The following is a 24,280-nucleotide window of genomic DNA, read 5'->3' as shown; positions in this document are numbered from 1 at the left end:
TGAGTCACTCTATATAAGCTATAGGGCTGATGCCTTATGACTGTCACTCTTCATTAGGTATTGGAATCACGCCTTTTGACGGTCAATGCACATTATATAGAAATCATACCTTTTGATTGTCACGCCACATGGGGTATAGAAATCTTGCTTGTTGACTGTCACTCAACGTTATGTAAAGACATGTCTTTTGACTGTTACTCTACATTATGTATAGACATGTCTTTTGACTGTGACTCTTCATTACGTATAGACTATTTTGACTGTCACTCTGCGTTATGTATAGACATGTCTTTTGACTGTGACTCTACATTATGTATAGACATGTCTTTTGACTGTGACTCTTCATTACGTATAGACTATTTTGACTGTCACTCTACGTTATGTATAGACATGTCTTTTGACTATGACTATACATTATGTATAGACATGTCGTTTGACTGTCACTCTACATTATGTATTGACATGTCTTTTGACTGTCACTCTACGTTATGTATAGACATGTCTTTTGACTGTGGATCTACACAATATATAAAAAGCATGCCTTTTGACAGTCTTTCTACATTACGTAAAGAGTCATGCTTATCGACTGTGACTCTACTTAAGATATAGACATCTTGCCTTTTGACTATCACGCTACATTAGGTCTGGCAATCATGCCTTTTGATGGTCACGCCACATTGGGTATAGAAATCTTATTTGTTGACAGTCACGCTACATTATGTCTACACATCATTTGACTGTCAAGCCCTATATGTTATAGCAATCTTGCCGTCTGACTGTTACTCTACATGAGATTTAGACATTATGCATTTTGACTACCCGGTTGAATTTCACTCTAAATTATGTATAGAGATTTTGCCATAAAAATTCTACATAAAATATAGAAAATCTTGCTTTTTGAAAGCAACTCCACATTGCATATAGAAATGTCTTTTGCTTTGAATGTCACTCCACATGAGGTATAGAAATGTATTTTGACTGCACCCCTCATGAGGTATAGAAATGTATTTTGACTGCACCCCACATGAGGTATAGAAATGTATTTTGACTGCACTCGACATAAGGTATAGAAATGTATTTTGACTGCACTCCATTTAAGTTAAATACATTGTGTTTATGTTATAAGATGTTTTTTCCTTGTTTCTTAGTATAAATCAGAATATGAAGGGTTTTGGTTGAATATTGACGTATTTGTACTCCGTGAACTTCTCGGTCGTATACGGAAATCATGTGTAGTGTGATCAAGATTAGGCTATAAGTGTAATGTGATATAAACCTGTTAAATGGTGGTATTGATTGATCCGTCTATTGTTACTGCTGCTCTAAAAATAAATCCTTTAAAAACTTTTGTATTTTTGATTGCAGTTACATCATGTTCATTAATAAATGTAAAACGGGAAAATCTCAATGACATTAAAAATACTAAGTTCCAATAATTGTTTTCTTTCTGATGTACATAATCAAGAATCAATAAGATGAGGGCGTAAGATAAATATAGGTATTGATTCTTCATCAGTTTCTAACATGCTACACTCCTTTTGGTTGTAATTGTACATCATGACGTGTTTTGGTCAGAGTATTTTGATGATTTTTTAATAAGAAATGGATTAGAAAATCTTTTGGTGTTGATGTCCGGTGCAAAGATGTACTCAAGGTCAGTTACTTACTTTACTTCCCTATTTTGTTCCGTATTTAGAAACTACACATACAACATATGGTTATAAGTGAACTAGATGCTCGAACGTGTATACTCGTGATGGTTGCGCATATGTCCATTTCTCTTCTTATTTATTTCTTCTCTTAAGTAACGCGTTCAGTTATCCTTGTAGTTTATCGCTTCATTAATGGATGCGCATTTATTTTTGCTTTGTGAAGATACAACACGTTTTAATCTCAGTAAAACCTGTATAAATTTTATATACAGCCTCGCATATACAGCATACATCTTGTTAAAGAAGACACCATTTAATTTATTTTCCAGGCCTGTACACATGTTATACACAGTCAAACATATATACAACATACATCTTGTTAAAGAAGATATCTCTATTTTGCAGGTCTGATAATTCAGCCACCATGACATTAATGGATGAGAAGGATCAGAATGGTTTTACCCCTCACCCAGAACCTGAGGGTGATATTACAGTAGAGGACGAAGTTCACGTCACTGATGATGCCCTAATCTATGGTGTTACTGACAACCCTCCAATACATCTCACTATACTATTTGCCTTCCAGGTATTTGTTTACATTTCCTCAAGTGTTCTATTAGTCCTTTCATTTTGTAAACATAAATTAACACGTTAAACGTACACATAATAGTTATCAAAGGTACCAGGATTATAATTTAGTACGCCAGACGCGCGTTTCGTCTACACAAGACTCATAAGTGACGCTCATATCAACATATTTATAAAGCCAAACAAATAGAAAGTTGAAGAGCATTGAGGATCAAAATGCCAAAACGTTGTGCCAAATACAGCTAAGGTAATCTACGCCTTGGATAAGAAAATCCTTAGTTTTTCGAAAAATTCAAAGTTTTGTATCTTTAAACAGGAAATTTATAAAAATGACCCTATTATTGATATTCGTGTCAACACGGAAGTGTTGACTACTGGGCTGGTGATACCATTGGGGACGAAACGTTCACCAGCAGTGGCATGGACACAGTGTGCCATTCTAGTTAATTTCTGACAGGTGGGGATGGATGGGGGATTTGGTTTTATAGGTATCAGAAAAAAACATCATAAAAAGCTGCCTATCAGATCTAAAAATTAAGAACTATCAGATGTAGAGTGCCTGTTCATATTGTGGTGTATGGGCTATCATCGGAAAAAATGACCTACTGCTGCAAGACCCTCAGAAGTGTTTTTGCGTATAGTTTTATATGTCAGATGAAAACACTTCTTATAGCACCCCTAAGATGTATAAATGTTACACCCCTCAGAAAGGACCATCCATCTAAATCTAGCAGACATTAACTGGAATGACCCAGTGGTGTTAATAGTTATCAACAATGTATAACAATTTTAGGAACTCAATTTCGGCTCTCCCTTGACACAATTTGCGAGTATGGTCTTGAGGAAACGATGATAGTCCGTCGGTAGGGGACGATAAATGGCTGACCCGTGTTAAGAGAGAGCCATATCTCTTGCACGTAAAAGACAACCCTTGTAGATTTCGAAAAAGAGTAGGCTAATGCCACTACAAGGCAGCACTCGCACTCACAAAATGGAAAGGGATTAATATAAGTTGCAGAACTTGTTTCCATATCCACTATAAATAAATATGTTTAAACTTATAGTTATCAAAGGTACCAGGATTATAATTTAGTACGTGAGACGCGCGTTTCGTCTATTTAAGACTCATCAGTGACGCTTATATCAACATATTTATAAAGCTCAACAAATAGAAAGTTGAAGAGCATTGAGAATTCAAAATGCCAAACCGTTGTGCCAAATACAGATAATGTAGTGTATGCCTTGGATAAGAAAATCCTTAGTTTTTTCGAAAAGTTCAAAGTTTTGTATTAAATCAGGAAATTTATAAAAATGACCACATTATTGATATTCATGTCAACACCGATGTGTTGACTACTGGGCTGGTGATACCCTCGGGAACGAAACGTCCACCAGCAGTGTCATCGACCCAGTGGTGTTAATAGTTATCAAAGGTACCAGGATTATAATTTAGTACGCCAGACGCGCGTTTAGTCTACATAAGACTCATCAGTGACATAAACTAGTTCTTAAATTCAGTAGAAAACTATATATAATACCTGAATTATTGTTACCAATCCTATTTTGTTTTTTTTAATAATGGTAACATCAACGGCATGTGGTGACAAATAACTTGAATAAGATGACATATAAGAAATGGTTTTTTTTTAATAAGAAATTACATTAAAAGATATATCGAAGAGAATGAATTATGTAGATTGATATTGAGTTTTGCTTTTTTCATGTGGAAAATCCTTCCGGGGTCAACTGTCCATCCAACAGCTAATAATTTTTCAATACCGAATCCCAGGGTTTACTGTTCACCCAATGGCCAGTAATTTTCAACTGATACCAAGAGCCTTCCGTCCACTTAAAAGCAGTTATTTTCTACCGCTTCTCAGGGCCTAGCGTCTGAAAACAGCCAGTGTTATACTACTGATTCCCGGAGGTCAAATATCCACCTAGCAGCTAGCAATTTTTTTTACCGATTCCAAGGGTCATCCCAGTAGACCAATAACTATCACTCGACATATTAAACAAAGGATCATGCATACATGTAAGTGTTTCTTATACCAGGCATAGATTACCTTAGCTGTATTTGGCACAACTTTTTGGAATTTTGGATCCCAAATGCTCTTCAACTTTGCACTTGTTTGGCTTAATAAGTATTTTGATATGAGCGTCACTGATGAGTCTTATGTAGACGAAACGCACGTCTGGCGTACTAAATTATAATCCTGGTACCTTTGATAACTATTGGACATGAACTAAAAGAGAACTTTGGATTAACATAGAAACATAAAGACTAAGCAACACAAACCCTAGAAACAACTAGGGATGATTTTTATGTGCTCTAAGAGGGTAAGCAGATCATGTGCTACATGTGACATCTGTCGTGTTGCTGCTCATGTTAATACTAAGCTTGATAGAGAATAAAGTCTCACAAAGGTCTACACTATTAAGTATCTGCAGAGACAAAAACATGTTATACCCGGTCGGAATAGACAAGTTACGATTCTCGTGTACTGAGAGAACAACAATCAGATCAGGGAAACCTTACAACAACTACATGAGGGATCCATGGATAGCTTGTTTTCCTGAAAAAATGTAATGTCTACCCCTAAAGTATGAAAAACGCCCCTTTTCTTGTGGAAGTTTAAAACTCAATCATTATTTCCTATCTCCACATCGATAACTTCCTAGAACACAAAATAAACGTAAAATATTTGCCACTAGACGTTGATAAAAAATAAATATAAATCATGATGCAGAATTTTTAAACGATTGTGATGCACTGAAAATGCAACAACTTGACTACATTAAGTTAATGGACATGTTAGTCTCAAATGCAGTAATGCATATTAACAGTAGATTTAATCAGTCAGGTGCTTGATACTGTCTCCCAGGTATTTCAGTGACAAAATAATTTGCATTTAAAAATAATTTTCATTTAATCTTCAATTTTAAACCTTAATAAATTATTCTAAAGGTAAAATTTCGCTACTTTTCATACAACTTCATTGTATAAAATAGATCAAACATGCAGCCTGAAGCTTCAAAATAGACACTTTAACACTGTATTATAACTTCATAATGCATTCCTTGATTTCTATGTTACAAATTGAGCATATATTTAAAAAAAAAATAAAGATTTGCTATAATTCTACGATCCCCCTTAAATGTTATGTATATACCTTCATCAAGAATTCCTAACACTGACAAACCAGTTAGCATTGTCTATATTTCCAATACATTAAATGCAAATCAGTAGGATATTTCGGATCTGAAAGCTTTTCATCTTCGTACGTTATTTAATATTTTTTACTTTTTTTATACAAGCGTCACTGATAAATTTTTTGTAGACAATATGCATGTCTTATGTACGTCTTAGTTGATGTGTTTTCCTCGGTTTTAGTTTGTTACCCGGGTATGTTTTCTGTCAGTCGATTTATGACTTTCGAACAGCGGTATATTACTGTTGCCATCATTTATGAACACGATTTGTAGCCAGGTATCTATGATAAGCAATAATTATACCATACTCCAAAACTAAGTTAATACTTTCTTTTAGCCAGTTCTCCCCCGTTCTGGCAAATCAGTTGAGATTGTCTTATAATTCTAACAAACCCGGTATTAAGTTATCTTTATTTTAGCCAGTTATACATCTGGCAAACCTAGTGGTATTGTCTATGATTCTAACAACCCTCTAAATAAGTAAATACTTTACTTTCAGCAAGCACTCCTCTCTCTTGCAAATCAGTTAGCATTGTCTATAATGGTAGCCGAAGCTGTTTGTGGAGAAACAAATGGCATGTTTAAAACGAGGCTGCTCAGTACCACTCTTTTTATGGATGGTATTACCACACTGATGATGATTTTGTTTGGAGTGAGGTAAGAATAAAAATGACAAAGACACTTTACCTCAGGTTTCTTAGAAAATATGACACAAACAAAAGTGAAGTCAATGAGGCAAGGAAGGATTAGATAAATATAGTAACTGTCTATTGATAAAATCAGGCAAAGGAGGTGAATTTATCATAGCTGCGTACTGTGATAGTTACTCATTATGATTGAAAGTGTCCGAAAAATCCTCATATTTTTTTTTGGTTATCTTTAAAGTCATATGATACCTTAAATTTAACTAAACAGTAAATATTGGAATGGCTTAGTTTGTTGTTTCGTTGTTTTCCTCTAATAGTTGATGTGTTTCTCTCTGTTTTGGTTTGTTACCATGATTTGTTTTCTCTAAATCGATTGATGACTTTTGATCCCTATATTTTGTTTGACTATAAAACACATGTACATAGACCATATGTCATTTATGTTAAAGAAAAACCTTTTATCTTTCCTAGTCTTCAAAAATGTACTGCTATATGTATTCCCATCACTACTATAATTGACTAACAGCTTCTCCATACCTTAACTATGACATATCTCCGTAGAAACAACACAGTTCAAGAGCAAATGGAAAATCTGTTATAATAGATAATGTAATCGATTATGTCGGATAAAAGCTCTCTGAACTTATGTCTGTAATGTTCATGTTAACTGGATTTAAATAAAATTTGTATTCTGTTCTAATTCATAATTAAATTATATAAAATATCAATCAATCGATTCTTAAGTTTGTTTTTTTTTATAAATTGGAACGCATTGCCAATATAAAAAGACAACAAACTAATATCGGTCTATCATCCTCTTATTTTAAAGTGTATCCATAATTCTGAGTTAATTGTTTTTAAAATGATCAGTAGGCTAATCTCATCAAGTAGGTAATATGTTATAAGTTTTAAGTTAACTCCTTCTGGGAGTTATACACCTTGAAAGATCAATGTTATTAATGTTTGTGATGTTTATGGGAACTATAATAGAAAGACAAATAGGTTTTAGCAGCAACATGATGACAAGGGCAATATATATACGTGAACAAGTTGATTTCTTTTGTAGATATATGTGAATTTTACCAATTTTGTGACATTATGTGATTAAACTCATCATAGATACCAGAATTGAAATTTTGTAATTGAGCCAGACGCGCGTTTCGTCTACAAAATACTCATTGGTGACGCTCGAGTTAAAAAAAAATATGTAAAAAATGCCAAATTTAAATAAAGTACGAATTCTGTTACAGTTTTAACAGAGTTATTTTACTGTGTATTGAACAATAGTATTATATTGATTTTACCAATGAAAGTTATGTTTTTACTGTATTATTTTAGTTTCACATTTGTGAACTGATTGATGTTAGAAAAGAAATCATAAATATCATTATTTTGTGAGACTAGAGGTTTTATTGTACACATTATATAAGCATTAAGCATCCCCGTGTTGACTAGTTGAAAAGACCACGATCTCTTTTACTAACAAAACATTTACAAATGATGTAAATTCTGAATAGGTTTTCATAAAATACATCTAAATTGAACACCCTACATTACATACTGTAGGTTAATTGTACATTTGCAGTATGAATACCTTGATTTTTTATTTGTCTGTTGGTTATTTTTTTCAAATATTTTAATGGATTATTATCAAAAATATTAACAATTTTAGTCACGGAAAATTGTCAATTTGAGATGTTTTATTGATCTTGAAATCCATCCATTTGAAAAATTGTCTAAAAGGCTGAATAAATTTGAATGAATTTATATTTTAACAAATATTGGATGAAATTACATATATGTTCATTATGTTGTAAAAATTCATATATATTAGCTTTTTGTTTACTTTAAATGTTGGTTCATTTCACAAGAAAAAAACATTTGAGGAAAACATAAGGTGTAACAAAATATAAATTAAATGTAATTAAGAATATATATTTACTTAAAACATTGGATAGAGTCTTTTTAAAATGAGAATACTGAATATATAAAAAAAGAAGATGTGGTATGATTGCCAATAAGACAACTATCCACAAAAGACCAAATTGACACAAACATTAACAATTATAGGTCACCGTACGGCCTTTAACAATGAGCATAGCCTGAAGTATGGTGAAATTTGAATTATCATTTAAATTTGACCATGCTTGAGGTCAGTCTAAGAGTTTACTTGGTGTTAATCACTTCCCTTTTCGTTAAACATTTGAACAATGATGTTAAACTCTCAAATAAAGGAGTTAGTTCACTTAAAATTATAAATTTGGCCCTTAATATCTGCAATAATGTTGAGACAATTGGATGAAGATATATGATAAAGTATCATATTGTTTAGATTAAATTTCTTTATCGCCAATTTTCTATATAAGAAAATGCCGGTGCCAAGTCAGGAATATGACATTGTTAACGATTCGTTTGATGTTTCTGCACTTTTGATTTTGCCATGTGATATGGGACTTTCCGTTGTGAATTTTCCTCGGAGTTTGTGATTTTACTTTATTTTGCATTATCTGAAAGATTAAAAATGCCTTCCCCTCGCCAGCAAATATGTTGGCTGAAATATTCTTTAAATACCATATTCTTTACTTTTCAACAAAAGTGTTGATGGGTTAGGACTAGCACAACAAATGAAATAAAAAAAAGATCGGAAAAGGAAAAAAAAGAATGAAAAATGGACTTAAAAAATATTCCTTTCTTGAGATTATTAATACATCTTATTGACTCGTTACACTATAAAAAAAAATATACATTCAGCAAAATATTGACAGGTTATCTCGTACCCTTGAAGTTTGAGAAATAATTTTTTTTTTAATTTTGTGTTGCTACTGGCTCTACTCGTTATATTTTTAAATGTATAAACTGACAAAAACAATTATAAAGTCTCTTCAGTGTGTATGATTCGGCGTTTGATTCTAGTTTCATTTATTTTAAGTTATGTTGTCAGCATTTTTAACTACATGACCTTTCAAAAATCATTTAAATACTATGTGGATTTACATGATTATACTTATAAGCCACCTGGCTGTGATGTGATGTTAGAACAATCAATAATTTCTTTGGTTGTTGAGTTTAGAAGCCATTTCCCTCCACTTTGATTTTTTTTTCCTTTTGAGATCACAGAAATATAAAAATGAAAATGATGATTTAAATGACATAAAAATTGGTGAAATAATGGTTTTGATTATCAAAAGGCTTTTATTTTATTATGCTCGCATAAGTATTATGATTCATTTTCAGATAGCACAGGTTGGACACTGTTTTGCAATCTACAATGTATCTGCGAATAATATGCTTCTATTTCCCTTTACAGGTTACCATTGTTCCAAGGTGCAGCTTTTGAGTACACAGTACCGTTACTTGCGCTTCAGACACTTGATCCTGAACGATGCGACCCACAAATTATAACGGGTATGTTTGCCGTCCCAGTAATATATAAAAAAAAATTATCTCAATATTCAATTGACATTGTGAACTTTTTTTTAACAAATTACTTTGTTCATTCAGATGTCCCATAATATTCACTTTCTGCAAGTATATATACCAAGTCTGTTACATAATTGTGTGTCCAGTTTAGTAGCATATCAAGGTATGTAATTCTTCAATCCTATCAACCCATTCTAACCGTATTTCTACATTGGCAGTTATTAAGACCTATAATAGGAGTATGCGCTTCCTGCAAAGCTGATTAGTAAGTTCACATTACATTCATACAAATTGCCAGTAGATGTAGAGTCACATTATTACAAAATCAATTGATAAATGACTAATTCACAAATTTTGTGTGTATGAAGTCCTTTTATAAATTTTCTTTTATAAACCTTAACATTTGAAAGTCGGTGATGTAACAATGGAAGATCAACAGAATTTATGTGACCAATAAAGTTGGATCTCCTCTTTGACACTTATAAACATGCTGTACATATTTACTGTCAGTGCATGCACATTGTTTACGTTTTGTCTTCTTCATTCCCTATTTTTTCCTCAAGTATTGTGAAAAGTAAAATCACAAAACTACCGAGAAAAGTTGAAAAAAAAATCCTAAGTTAAATGGTTACATACTTGGTATAGGTATTTTCTTATGGAGATAATGGTGGATTAAACCTGTTATTATAGCTAGCCAAACCTCTCACTTGTATGACAAAATCATATAAATTTCCATTATATTGACTACGTTGTGTGAACAAAACCAATAGACATAATAGGGATTATTTTGCTTTACGAATTACGAAATGAGAGGAACAATATAACAAAGTGGCACACATAAAAATAAACAAAGTCTGTTGAAGATCTCACCAAGGCTCATGTTCTAGCTTTTATTATGTATATATGATGTAGGCAATTGTAGGCAACCGTACATAAATAACAATGAAAAAAGTCCACATCTTTCAGTCGGCTATAAAAGGTTCCGACATGAAACATGAAATAGTTGAAATTAGTTTGTTTGTTGGTATAAGACATTATACTCTCTGACACATTCCCTATTTCCATTCTCAATTTTATAGAATAGAAATAATTTGATCAATATAATTCAAAAGTGACTAAGATATTTATAGTTGTAAATTTTTGTCATTAGGGTTGGACATCAGGTTCGAATGATGTCTGAAATTACGCTGTTTCATTTTTATTTTCGTAAGTTTTTCATTGAAAATTCATATTTGTAACGAAATTGGTAATAAAGAGAAAACCCTTGATCTCACAAATGCAGATTAATAAATAATGTATCAAAATGTATAAAATTGTGATTTAATAAATGATTGGGTGAAGGGATTTTCTTTTACAATGCTTTACAATGAATTATCTCAATTCACTACTAGGACTAATTTGAAGTTATGAATTGTGTGAACATTAAACAGAAATCCTTATTTCATTGCAGAGAGCTCTTTTTACAATTCAACATTAAACATATCAATATTAGTTAATAGAACAACAAGTGCAGATGATATTTTATATGGACAAGTTCAAAAGGTAAGTTCTCATTGTGTTATGAACTCCAAGTCAAATTAAAAAGAAATAAAAATATATAAAAGATATATGGCTATGGGGGTACAAATTTGTTCGTGTTTTTTTTTAAAGAAAAATCTGTGGATTCATTAAATTCGTTGGATATCAATTGTCAATTTCCGCTGTTTATCCTGTAATAAAAGATCTACTTTTAATAATGTTCGTTCCCAAGAAGTAGAAAAAAGCAACGTAATATGCAAATTAATAAACACGAGTTTACTTTTTTATTTAATTGTCCTTTTGATATGCTGCATATATCTGCTGGCTATTGTTTTAGTGTGATACACATTATCATAGTTTAAGATTGCAATTAAAATAAAATAGAGGAATACAAAGAGAAAATATATAAACCTTAAGTTATTTTTCATGAGTATAAGATAATAGTCAGCTTCTTAATATAAAGGAAGATCATCTCATGTCAGAACCTGTTGTTTTCTTGAATTATGAAGTATATGACTTAAATCCAGCATACACCCCCCAAAAATAAGCTTATTTTCAAAGAATCATCAATATGAAGCATGGATTCCCTGTTTCAAAATGTATTATATTAAAGATAATTCTTTCAAAAAACTACAAATAAACGTTGGGATCATTTAAAATCATTCAAAGCAATAGAAAATTCAATAAATGCTTTTACATTGTTTTTAAACAATAAAACAAAGCCCATTGTAGTGTTAATCTATGTCATAGAGTTTGGCTAGTGGCTATTCCTTATGTTCAATGCTTGTTATTTGATTATGTAATTAAGTTTGAAATTAAATGCATCTCCTTAAATATTGATACATTTTAATCTTAACATACATTTAGCTCGACGACAAGGGTGTTTGTAATTACATTGACTACCCCTGATGGTTCTGCATGGTTGGTGCCATTGTGGTTCCAAAAAGTAGAAACATGAACGGTTCTCATGAGAACTGTAATGAAATTGCATCAATTCCCTCGTAAAGCTCATGACAGTATTTAAAATGTAACTGATTACGATGACATACAAAAGTAGTGTCCAGCTATAACACTGCTAAATGCAAGTGACGTCCGCTGCCTCAACTTTTTTCTGAAACGTTGATGTCTCATGACATAATCCGAGTGGCATTGCTGTTTGCTGATTTAGCTTTCTGTGTCTTTAGGCTTAGTATATAACAATAAAAAGCCATATCCATGTCCACGTTTTTTTTAATCAGCGGGGGAATTGGATACGCATCTTAAATAGTCTGTTCATTCATTTCTCAGTAATCAACACATAACCGCCATGGTATGACTTTTTTCATACTATGACAATGAGTGCCGATATTTTTTCTTTAAATTTTCTATTTCACTTTCCAATATGTGCCTGTTGACCATGCATTGATCCCGTTCTTAAATAGGTGTTTTATCATGCAATGTTATAGAATGCATACAAACATTGATACCAACATTGTTTGTCAAGTCTTTTCATCAGAATTTGCAAATACCTCTTGGTATTGTTTAAACACCTGCCAAAATTGATCAATCTCATCTTATGTGTTTATAATAGTTTTTTTTTCATCAATTAACATCTGATCCTTGTAATGAGATAACTATGCCTCAGTCTTGTTCTCCTCAATGTGACACATTTCAACATTATCAGTCGCTACTTTAAAACTGTAACCGATATTCATAACTACAAATACTCCCTCAGATGCATTCACAAAAATGGTTGCTAGCGATAGTCCCGTTAATTTTCACAGAACACTAAAACTTCTCGATGAAATACCAGCAAACTTTCTTATCAGTCCTTAATGTACTACGACTTCGTTTAATAGCAGTTCTCATTAATGTATCTACAGCGATTACTGATATAGTGTCTACATTGTTCTCCTGAAATGATTTGTTCTTGCAATTTCTCTCAAAGTGAGAAGTATTTTAACAAGGTTCCTCTAGTCCCTGTTATTATTTTCTATGTGATTGAAGATCCTCCAAGCTGACCGTCAATTACAAAAACGACTTTTGCATTAACCCTTTTAAAGAATGCCAAACCATTCAGTTCGATGTCTAATGAGTCACCTTTGTCTTTGTAATGTAAAAAAAATAATTCTGTAAATAATGCTGCCTTCCCATTAACTTTTTTCAATAAGATGCCTGAGCATACTTAAAAATTTTAATATTATTTTCCTGCACATTTGTGGTGTTGGAAGGATACACATGTCTATATGAATCATCTATTGTTTTTCACTAATCTATGAACGACGCATGTGTTCTTCATCATAACATTGCTTTAGCGGGATACTTTTTTATGTTAGAATGTTAAAATTGTATTTAAACGATCCCAATTTTTAGGTTCATCATTCTAAAGACCAACCAGAGCCGTAGCTGTTCCAAATAATACGGTTGGTATCTTTACCATGAATATTGTTTTACTGAAGAAAAAACACTATCATGAACGTACTACACACGTGCACTGTCCTTTAGATTAATAATTAGTGAATATTTGGATTATATTTTCAGTTAGAAGGCAGCTTAATGTTAGCAGGTTTCTTACATTTCCTGATCGGAGCAACAGGATTGGTTGGAGTATTATTGAGATTCATAGGACCCGTTACCATTGTGCCCACTATATTATTGATAGGACTGTACATGACAAGGACGGCTGTCAAATTCATATCATATCATTGGGGTATAGGTCTTATGTAAGTTACCACTTTGTCTGCGATATTATTGATAGTCCCACATGAAAAGGAGTAGGTTCGGTAAGAGCCTCAAATTTTGGCCTCAAATTTCAGGTTCATCTAACGAAAGATTTTGGACACTTTTTGAATACTTAAGTGTCTATTATAGTTGATTCAATTAGTTAGTGTGAAAGATATTTACCGATTTAGTCATTAAAAACGCTCCGATTCAAGCTTTAATATGAAACATCTATCAAATATGCCAAAAAATGTCACTTTTCAGATGTGTTTTGTCAAAACTTACATTGACCGCATCCGTGTTCATCCTCAACCTTTAAATATGTTATGTATTATCATCAAATACAACTTACATTTCAATATTATGGATGAACACGAATGCGACGATTTTCATTCAAGACGGAAACCGTCTAAAATTGAACTAAAATGCAAAAATTGTGAAGACTTCAGTAATTTAGCATGACTAAAGGATGCTAGTTACTGATATATGTGCATTGTATTGTAAAAAACAGCACATAATTGTGTATCAGAAGCATTCTACTTTCCAGTAAATAGCTAAAAGATTACATTTTCACAATTAGGTAAAACTGCTATATTTTGGGGCCAAAAAGGAGTCTTAATGAACCTACTCCTTTTACAAGAAAGGACTTAGGACATGTACCTTTATAATGTGGCGTTTCACATAGGTAGTTGAATGGAAAATATCTAAAGTGTTATTTTCCAACCCACCAATGACCATAATTCCTGACCAATAAGTGAGAAAGAAATTACTACAAAAGATATTAAAGAATAAATAAAGGCAACAGTAGTATACCGCTGTTCAAAACTCATAAATCCATGGACAAAAAACAAAATCGGGGTATCAAACTAAAACCGAGGGAAACGCATTAAATATAAGAGGATAACAACGACATAACACCGAAACGTAACACACACAGAAACGGACCCAGCATCAGACAAAACACCACGAGAATAACAAATATAACATGAAAACCAAATACATGAATTTGGGATAGACAAGTACCGTGCCACGTCTTATCTCAATATCTCAAAAATAAGAGAAAACACAAACGACTCAACGTTAAAATGCAACACACACATAAACGAACAATAATATAACAATGGCCATATTCCTGACTTGGTACAGGACACTTTTAAAGGGGAATAAAAGTGGTGGGTTGAACCTGGTTTTGTGGCATGCCACACCTCGCACTTTAATGGCAAAGTTAAATATAACATTGAGATGACAACATAATATTACAGGAATACAATACAAATAAATAGGAGAACATATTAGACAAAGAAAAACATGATTAATAGATAACAAAAAGCATCAGGTTTAAAATTCAATACGCCAAAAACGCGCCTTGTCAAGCCATTGATTTTTTAAACAAATAAGTTTGTTTAAAAAATCAATGGCTTTATTTTTTATTGCTTGCCTATTAATTGTTATTTTAAATTATTTTCGCAATGTATAATTAAAGAAATAAAAGCTATAAAACTGTCGCTTATCCACCTAGTACAATGTCACATTTTATATATAGTGTATTCATATCTCTTATCTTAATTTACCTCAGATGTTCTTGGTTGTTATGTTTGGTTCTTTCTCGTGAATATATAAGTCTTAACCATAGGCTTACGGAGACATTTTAAGGACTGGTAATAATAACTCATATAATACGTCGATTGTCAATATAGATTAAGTAGTATAGATTAAGTAGACTTATTTGGAGATCGTCTTGTCCATTGTGGGCAATATTCAAATATACTATTCAAATTGCAGGAGGGTTTTTCTCACATGAATTTTAATTTTTTGCTAGTTATTGTAAGCTTATTTGTTTTGAATGCAATTTATTTTCTCTTTTTCTTATTCCCACTCCAGCATTTTTTTTTATTGGAAAGATACTTACTATTCATCCTCTCTTGCAGGTTAATAAATTGTATTTGTTATACCCATTCCAGTCTTTATTTTTTCCTAAACATCTGTATCTATGTAGTTGATGAAATCACGTTATAATTTTATCAGTTATAATTTAAGTTGTTGATTTTTCAGGACTGCAGCAATTTCTATTATTTTATCTTTGTACCTGGGAAAATATCTTCTGCCAATTCCAGTGTGGACAAGAAAACGTGGATGTCATACTATAAGATATCCATTACATCAAGTATTTTCTGTAAGTAAAACGAACATGACATCGGACTCGGACTTCTCTTGAACTGAATTTTAATGTGCGTATTGTTATTCTTTTACTTTTCTACATTGGCTAGAGGTATAGGGGGAAGGTTGAGATCTCATAAACATGTTTAACCCCGCCGCAATTTTGCGCCTGTCCCAAGTCAGGAGCATCTAGCCTTTGTTAGTCTTGTATGATTTTAAATTTTAGTTTCTTGTGTATAATTCGGAGTTTAGTATGACGTCCATTATCACTGTACTATTATGCATATTTTTAGGGGCCAGCTGAAGGACACCTACGGGTGCGGGAATTCTCGCTACATTGAAGACCCATTGGTTGCCTTCGGCTGTTATCTGCTCTATGGTCGGGTGGTTGTCGCTTTGACATATTCACCATTTCCTTTCTCAATTTTATTAACTCTGGTATTTATTCATATGAATATAAGAAGGTAATGACTGCTCTTATACATCAATGAGATAGCCACCCAGATCTGTCAGTATTGACAATGATGTTACAGGGGAAATAACTACGTTTTACTTGCGTTTCTAACGGCTAAAGTAGATTCAGAAACTATTTTAAAATTCTGTTCGTTATCTGGCATTCTTTTTGTCCATTGAGGGCATTAATTGTAACCCCTTTCTGTACGTACATACGGCTGTTTGTACGTTCGCAAGTCAAAACATAAGTTTCCACCCTCTTAGTAAAATTGCCTAGTTAAATTATACTTAATGTTTATTACTACCAATTCAAATAAAGTTTGAATTTGTGTGGCGTCGCTCTTTTCTTTTTTGAATTATGTCCCTTTGTAAATTGTAGCATCTGTATCCCGTTGACATATTCTTCATTTGTTAAATAAAAGTACAAAAAAGTAAAACCAAAGAAATTCTGAACTCCGAGGAAAATTCAAAACGGAATGTCCATAATAAAACAGATAGGTTATACTGTTTCCTTTATTCTTTGACAACTTAGGAAATTGATAATTTTCTATCTTAACATGCATTTGGCCAATATAAACTAGTATTAATGTGAACTTTTGCGGTTTTTATCACAATGACACTTTGTAAAGCAAACTTATATGACATATTTGACAAACAATTTTCATACTTTGTAGGATTGTTTGCCTTGATTATGTAGTTGACCATACAATTTTGTTTGACCATTTTTTTTAAGGAGTGATTTTGTTTTACTAAAGTACTACATTAATATCATGTGACACTCATTTAACTCATCATTTTATCTGTGAAATGTGCCATAACGTTGCGTTGTAGCCATTTTGTTAGAAAATGGATGTTTGACTGAGGAGTATAAAAGTGGTATATTTACAGATGTGAAGTAAATAGTATATATACAATGATATATTGTAATGTGATTATATATTTTTTTATATATATTAATAGCTATTATGGTGGGTTGGGGATTAAGTGGTATTTATCCAATGATAGGCTAATATGATTCTATTTATTTTTAGATATTAATAGCTATTATGGTGGGTTGGGGAGTAAGTGGTATATGTACAGCTGCTGGAGTTTTATCCCACGAAAAAGCCAGAACTGATGTTGGAATAGATATTGTAAACAATGCCAGCTGGTTCTATGTACCGCATCCAACTCAGTTTGGTCCACCTAGTTTTGATGTCAGCATTTTTGTTGGATTTTTTATTGCTACAATTATCTCTGTGTTAGACTCTATAGGGGATTACTATGCCTGTGCTAAAACCTGTCACGTGCCTCCACCACCATCACATGCGGTCAATAGAGGTATTGCAATTGAAGGGTTGTGTACAACTCTTTCTGGTATAATGGGGGCAGGGCATGCAACATCGACATATGGTGGAAATATTGGTGCTATCGGTATAACAAAGGTAACACTTTAAAATAGTATGTTTATTATAAACATGCTTTATTCTACAAAATACATCCATAAAGACAAAGGACTAATGTGTGAACAATTACACTGACTGGGATCAATACAAAAAAAGATAATAGCTGCTGTGTTTCAACAATACGACAACAACTTACATAAAAAAATATTCTTTTATTTTGACAACGATTTGTATTTGTATACGACGTAAAACAAATTTGAGGATCGTATAATGCTATCTTGTCGATGTAGTCGTCTGAATCGTCGTCCGAAGACATTTGGTTTCTGGACAATAACTAAAGTTTAAGTCTATGGATCTCTTGGAAACAGGTCCAAAACCATCAAAGTAATGTTGGGATTGATGTCGGGATGATGGTCCCAAGCGTTAAGGAATTAAGGCAAAAAAAAGGGGCACAAAACAAACATGTATCTAGTTTGAGGACATTAACTTGTGTATTAGTATTTTGATTGCTCTGATATTGTACCACAAGGTTCAATACCACAAGTCGACAGTTTGTACTTATTATACCCCACGCAATGGAGTTGCGAAGGCTATACTGTTTTTGACACGTCCGTCTGTCTGTTAGTCCAACAGTCCTGTTCCTGTCATTGCAACTCCTCTGAAACCACACAACAGAAAAGGAGAAAAAGATAGGTCCATTTTTTTCTGCAAGCTTTTAGAAATTGTCTATATTCAAAAACAAATGGGAGGTCACAATTGCTTATTCTTTGTATATAGTATGAACACATATTTACTAAGTAATGCGCAATGTGCTAGCACAGTGCACAGTTTATTGCACAAAAGCACGAAATCGTCAATTGCATATAAATTCAACTCACATTACCAATTTGAAGTACTTTGACTACATTTATTCTATGTCAGAAATCTAAGATGTGTAAAATGTTTTATTTACAATCCAAAGTCAAGACTAGACTGGTTTCAAGCTCGAATATTGTGACCAATTTTGCCCCAACTGTTCTTGTTTGAACCTCTGAGGTCGTATCCAGCTCCAATCGACGGAGCAGTTTATTATTGTTAGCTTTGACTTATATAAAACAATTTATTTTATAGACTAGTAGTCGACTATTTTTTTTTGTGTTAGCTGAGATTTATATAATAATTTATATTATAGGTTGGCAGTCGACTAGTATTTTTAGTGTTAGCTATAATCTATATAGCCTTTGGACTGATAGGAAAGTTTTCTGCCGTTTTTATAACTATACCTCATCCAGTACTTGGTGGTGCTCTAATTACCATGTTTGGTATGTTCATTGGAGTTGTCCTGTCTAACCTGCGGTATGTGTGTCTATCATCCACAAGGAACATAGCAATTATTGGTACATCCATCCTCATTGGTCTCATGGTTCCTTATTGGGCGGAACTTCAAGGAAAAGATCTCGTTTTAACAGGTAAGAAAATTATATATTCTTTTAATAAGTCGAAGTAAATCTTGCAATAAAAAGTAAACACATAGTAGTAAGTCAGATGAAACAAACATACAAAACTGTTGATGATTTTTAAAATGTGTGATTATTGTTTTACTACTACTCTTCTTTCCATAGTATTGGACAAAGTTTTTTATACATAAAAATTGTCAACAAAACGCAGATAATTACTAAAACCCTAGTACATATTATTGAAACTTAACTTAATATATAAAAAACACAGGAAATCAACTGGCAAGTCAGTCATGATGCATCTTAACACACATATGCCATCAATATTAAGCTTGTGTCCCAAGATACAGCAAAACACATATATTATGTTTTGTTTGATACATGTTCAAACAGTCGCAATATGCATGTGTCTCAGGATGAATCTTAAGACGGATGACACTTATCATGTGTCTAATGATATATCTTCTTTCACCTGGCACCTACAATGTGTTATATCATATATTCACAGTTGAAGTCCAATTAATTTGAAACTTAGTACAAATGTTCCCTATATGATCTTTCTAATTTCATGATAAACGGAACATAGAAAATGATAGTACGATTGGGGCATCCGTATACTATGGATACATTCTTGTTGGTATATATTTTTTGTTGTGACAAGTTACAGACCGAGTTGATGATTTTTTGGTATTACTTAAAGATATTGATTTGATAATTGGTATGCAGTTGCATTATGACAAGCTACAGAACAAGTACGAATGTTGTTCTATAGTGAAGATTTTGTGCAAAGTTATGGTCCTTGAAGATAGTGCCTTGATATTTGTTACATAGTTTACAACAATACAAGATATAGATTGAGTTAGTAATTTGTTCGAGTTCAAAGTACAAAGTGGAAGTAAATGTGTTGCCATGCATTATCACAAAAAAATATTGTTTTTATAGGTGCTGTATTTCATAATTTTTTAAACTTGTATATTTATGTTTTAGGAAATTTCCGCGTAGATAATATTTTAAAGACTCTTTTGGGCAATGCAAATCTCTCTGGTGCTTTACTAGCCTGTTTCCTTGACAACACCATTCCAGGTAGGTATTTTTAATAGGAAACCATCATAACATAAAAAAACTATCAAGTATTTCATAAATAACTTTACACAAATTATGAATGAGTAATTAATTTCATATACTTGTTAGTATTATTTTATTGATTGAAAATACATCATTTACACAAACCCGAAAGTAAACTGTAAAGATATAAGCATGTGTTATGATTGCTAATGAGATAACGATTCATATTCAAAGGACAATGGCCTGTCTGATTTAAAGCTTAAGGTTCATGTGTAGAAGGATTATAAATAACCTCAAACACCTAAAGAACTTTGGAGGGTCCCACTTAGAGCATTGACTTGTTGTGTAATACGTTTATACATACCCTCTAACCAATTGATGAACAATGACGTATCCAACTACGAGCATCAGTTCGTCGTGAAATAGGTTAATAAAATACTCCTTAACCAATTGATGAACAAAAGTCTGTCCAACTTCGAGCTTTACGTTGATGTTTAGGAGGTCTATAAATACCCCCAACAAACTGATAAACAATGATGGGCCCAACTTAGGGCATTGCGTTGTTAGTGTTCGGGAGGTATATGAATACCCAAAACCAACTGAAGAAGACTGTTTTGATTTAGAGCTTATGGTTGATGTAAAGGAGGTTTATAAATACCCCCAACTAATTGATAAACAATGACGGTACTAACTTAGAGCATAAATTCGTTGTTTAAGGTGGTACCCAACACTTTGACTAAAATTAATTTGGCTCGTTTAATTTTCATAAATTTTTTGCAAAGTATTTACTTTGTCCCTTTGACAAAAATATAAAAATTTCAAAAAATTTGAACCAACCGTTTTATCAGAAAAAATACACTGATTATATAGCAGTTTGACAAACGCTAATTTTGATCATTGAGAAGCTTAATATTCCCTTTAAAACACAACATTATTAAAACGTTTAGCTGATTTTACAGAGTTATCTCCCTGTAGTGTTAGTTTAAATAAATACCCAAAACTAATTTTCGAAATAAAGGCCTGTCCAACTTAGAGCACTTAGTTGATGTTTAGGAGGTATATGAATAACCTCAACAAACTGGAGACCTGTCCAATGTAGAGCATGAAGTGCTGTTTAAAAGGTTTATAAATACCACAATTATAACGGATCCAACTACGAGCATTAGATTGTTGTTTAAAAGGTTAATACATACCCTTAATCAATTGAATAACAATGAACTGTCCAACTTGGGGCATTATAATTCTGTATTGGTTTATTAATACCCCAACCAACTATTATATGAAAACCTGTCTTACTCCGAGCATAAAATAAAGTTCTGTGAAGGATAAATACCCCACCTAAATTTTTTCCTTGTTTTGTAGGCACTTTAGATGAACGAGGCATCACCTCATGGCAGAACATTCCATCAAAAACACCAGAGTCAGAAAATCTTGTGACAGACGATTTTAAGGAAGGGATAGAGGTATATGAACCACTTTTCCCACAGAAATGGAGAAACAGCAAAATTTTAAAATACATTCCATTTTTACCAGATCCTAAGACGAAGCCAGTTCTGGAAACTGTTTCAAGCGTTAATTACGAGGAAAACACCCGAGTGTGATGTACTATTTATCATTGTTGAGACTCTAGATATAATGATAGTGTTGTGAATGTTGAGGATGTGTGGATGTATGAGTGCTTTTCATGGAGTATGTTAGTACTATTTAATATTTGTTTGTGTCTTTTTTAACGTATATCAATGCATTTTAGATTACAATATGTTTGACGAAATTTAGTTAAAGTAGTCATAAGCAGTTCAAGTTTTTTTCAGAAAAGCTGTTATTTATAATAATGGTCATAATAAGTGTTATTGAGGGAGGAGAAATTGTTTGGTCGATTTCTGCAAAACAATGGATATTTTACGAACATTCTCTACGCACCTCTACCCTTGGAACCCCAACAAGAATCCTACTAAAATATACTCCAAATAGAAGCTGGTATGGCTAAACTTTAAGTGCTTTTAATTAATATCACCTTTTTAACATTGTATTAGGCGCTGTAATTTCTTATATGTTTTCCTCAAGCAAAATTAAATAAAAAACATTAAATCTAGAAAAGCACTTTTATTTGAGTTATATTGGTATCTTTTACAACTATCTCGTATGAAGTTTTGATGCGTCAAACACCAGATAACCCCGGCGTTAGTAGTATTTACATGTCCAGGTACAGTCGTACAGGAGCAGGAAACATTAATTCATACCAACAAGGCGTTGAAAATAGTGTTTCATAGATCATGAGATGTTTTTTTTTCAAAATTTGTCTCTTATTTATGTGCTGCATATAATTTTTGTTCATTGGAATCATTTGAAATTTCCCTAACAAAAGTTTATAATAATGATCTATAACTTTAAAACCTTAGATTAAAGGTAAAATAACGTGGAAAAACTGTTGTTAGAAATAACAGTTATTATGTACTTTTGTTTTCAACAGTTTAATTTTAGAAATGTTTGTCATGTTTTCTTACTGTAATAACTATTTTAGTCCAACCATGTATTCAAGATAAATAGCAGTGCAGTGTTAAATCGGTGATTTTTCAGTTGAAAGGACATTTAAATAACAAATGACACTCGACGAGTTATTATCAATTTTCATTTAAACTTTAAACTGATATAAACCACTTTGTCTGGCTAAGTTATATCTATTGTAGTCTTTTGAATGGTATTTATTTCATGTATTATGTCAGCAATTCAAAATTGTAACCAGGATTCCTAAATTTGTATAAACAAACTTCAGGCACAGTAACAATTAAGTGTAGTATTAGGTAAGGATTGTATGCTTGGATTTCTTTTAAACAGCTGTACTCATGTGTATATTGATATGTACCGTACTCATGTGTCTTATGAGTTTCTGTTGACAGATACACTCAACTATTTTTCAAAATACTAAGGATTTTCTACACAAGGAATAGATTGTCTTGTGTATATTTTTTGCAAAATTTTTACGACTTTTAGGTCCTTAATCCTATCCAACTTAATATTTTATTTGTCCTTTTACTCGTTGATTCGCGCGTCATTATTGGGTCTTTTGTAGATCAAACCCACGACAGGTGTATGCAATATATACCCTGGTATCTTTGATGAAATCATTTTTAAAAGTATTAAGCTTAGTGTCTGTCTCATTTACTCTTATGTTTCACCTGGTGGATGCTCTAACAACGGAGTCTGGTTTACCCAGGGTTTCCGTGTGATTAACAGGTGTCGCATTTCGTACAGGATATAACATTATTCAAAATATGTGGGACCATGAAAGTATTATATTGACGATAATGCTTCAATATTTGGGCATAATTAGAAGCAAATATCATCCAAAACAGTTTGTTATTCTACAATTCAAAAACATTGATAAGTTAAATATGTATAGTTATGATATGTGAGATATTTATAAACATAGACAAACATTATTATTATAAAACATTGATCGTTTACAAATCTACATTCATTTTATACAATATTTATGCAGTAACAAAAATGCATGTGCCCAATGATTGTTTTGGAGTATAGACATATACTGAACTTCTTTTATCCAACAGCAAAACACATGCTAAAATAATGGGTCATTTCAGCTGATGGTTATGGTTCATTCATCCCTGTCCACTCATCTTTCAACAATTAAACAGATTCATTTTTAATTTGATCTAGTCCTGAATGTGCGTGCATACACTATTTGCCTCTTGATATTATAAAACAAACAACTACATATGTTTAATGGTAGATATTGGATTGTTCCTGTTGAATTATTCACATTTTTTTAAAATTTTATCTGGCTGCTGTTTCATTGACCTGAACATGTTCTTTTCTACATAACAACCTTTTACTCAATCTACAACATAAGAAAACATTTCCTACGAACTAGACCCTTTTCAATGTTGATTAAAGTAATTTAAATCACCTGAATGATCTTCCTTCTTAAAACGGTGCAGTGTTAGTCTTTTTGACACGAGGCTTAAATCCGATTCATTGCTCCATTTTTGTAGATAAATAGATCATATTTAAAATAAATTGTTTTT

General features: G+C 32.3%; 1 protein-coding gene across 8 annotated transcripts in view; it reads left to right on the top strand.

The window, feature by feature from the left end:
• The window catches only part of LOC134714739 (solute carrier family 23 member 2-like), a 71,180-nt gene extending 47,164 nt beyond the window's left edge, over window positions 1-24,016 (top strand). For 7 of the 8 annotated variants that reach the window (XM_063576249.1, XM_063576252.1, XM_063576251.1 and 4 more), the window contains 10 exons: window positions 2,058-2,238; window positions 5,953-6,110; window positions 9,408-9,505; window positions 10,971-11,062; window positions 13,559-13,740; window positions 15,791-15,911; window positions 17,380-17,772; window positions 18,905-19,181; window positions 20,157-20,252; window positions 21,597-24,016. In XM_063576249.1, coding sequence (XP_063432319.1) covers window positions 2,058-2,238; window positions 5,953-6,110; window positions 9,408-9,505; window positions 10,971-11,062; window positions 13,559-13,740; window positions 15,791-15,911; window positions 17,380-17,772; window positions 18,905-19,181; window positions 20,157-20,252; window positions 21,597-21,835 — 1,837 coding nt within the window. In that variant the 3' untranslated portion in view covers window positions 21,836-24,016. Of the gene's footprint in view, window positions 1-1,483; window positions 1,655-2,057; window positions 2,239-5,952; window positions 6,111-9,407; window positions 9,506-10,970; window positions 11,063-13,558; window positions 13,741-15,790; window positions 15,912-17,379; window positions 17,773-18,904; window positions 19,182-20,156; window positions 20,253-21,596 lie in introns of those variants that run through there. The other variant, XM_063576250.1, reaches the window with a different exon arrangement.
• The last annotated feature ends 264 nt before the right edge of the window (window positions 24,017-24,280 follow it).

Source organism: Mytilus trossulus, chromosome 4, assembly GCF_036588685.1.
Source record: "Mytilus trossulus isolate FHL-02 chromosome 4, PNRI_Mtr1.1.1.hap1, whole genome shotgun sequence".
NCBI lineage: Eukaryota > Metazoa > Mollusca > Bivalvia > Mytilida > Mytilidae > Mytilus > Mytilus trossulus.
This window is presented reverse-complemented; position numbering and strand designations above follow the sequence as displayed.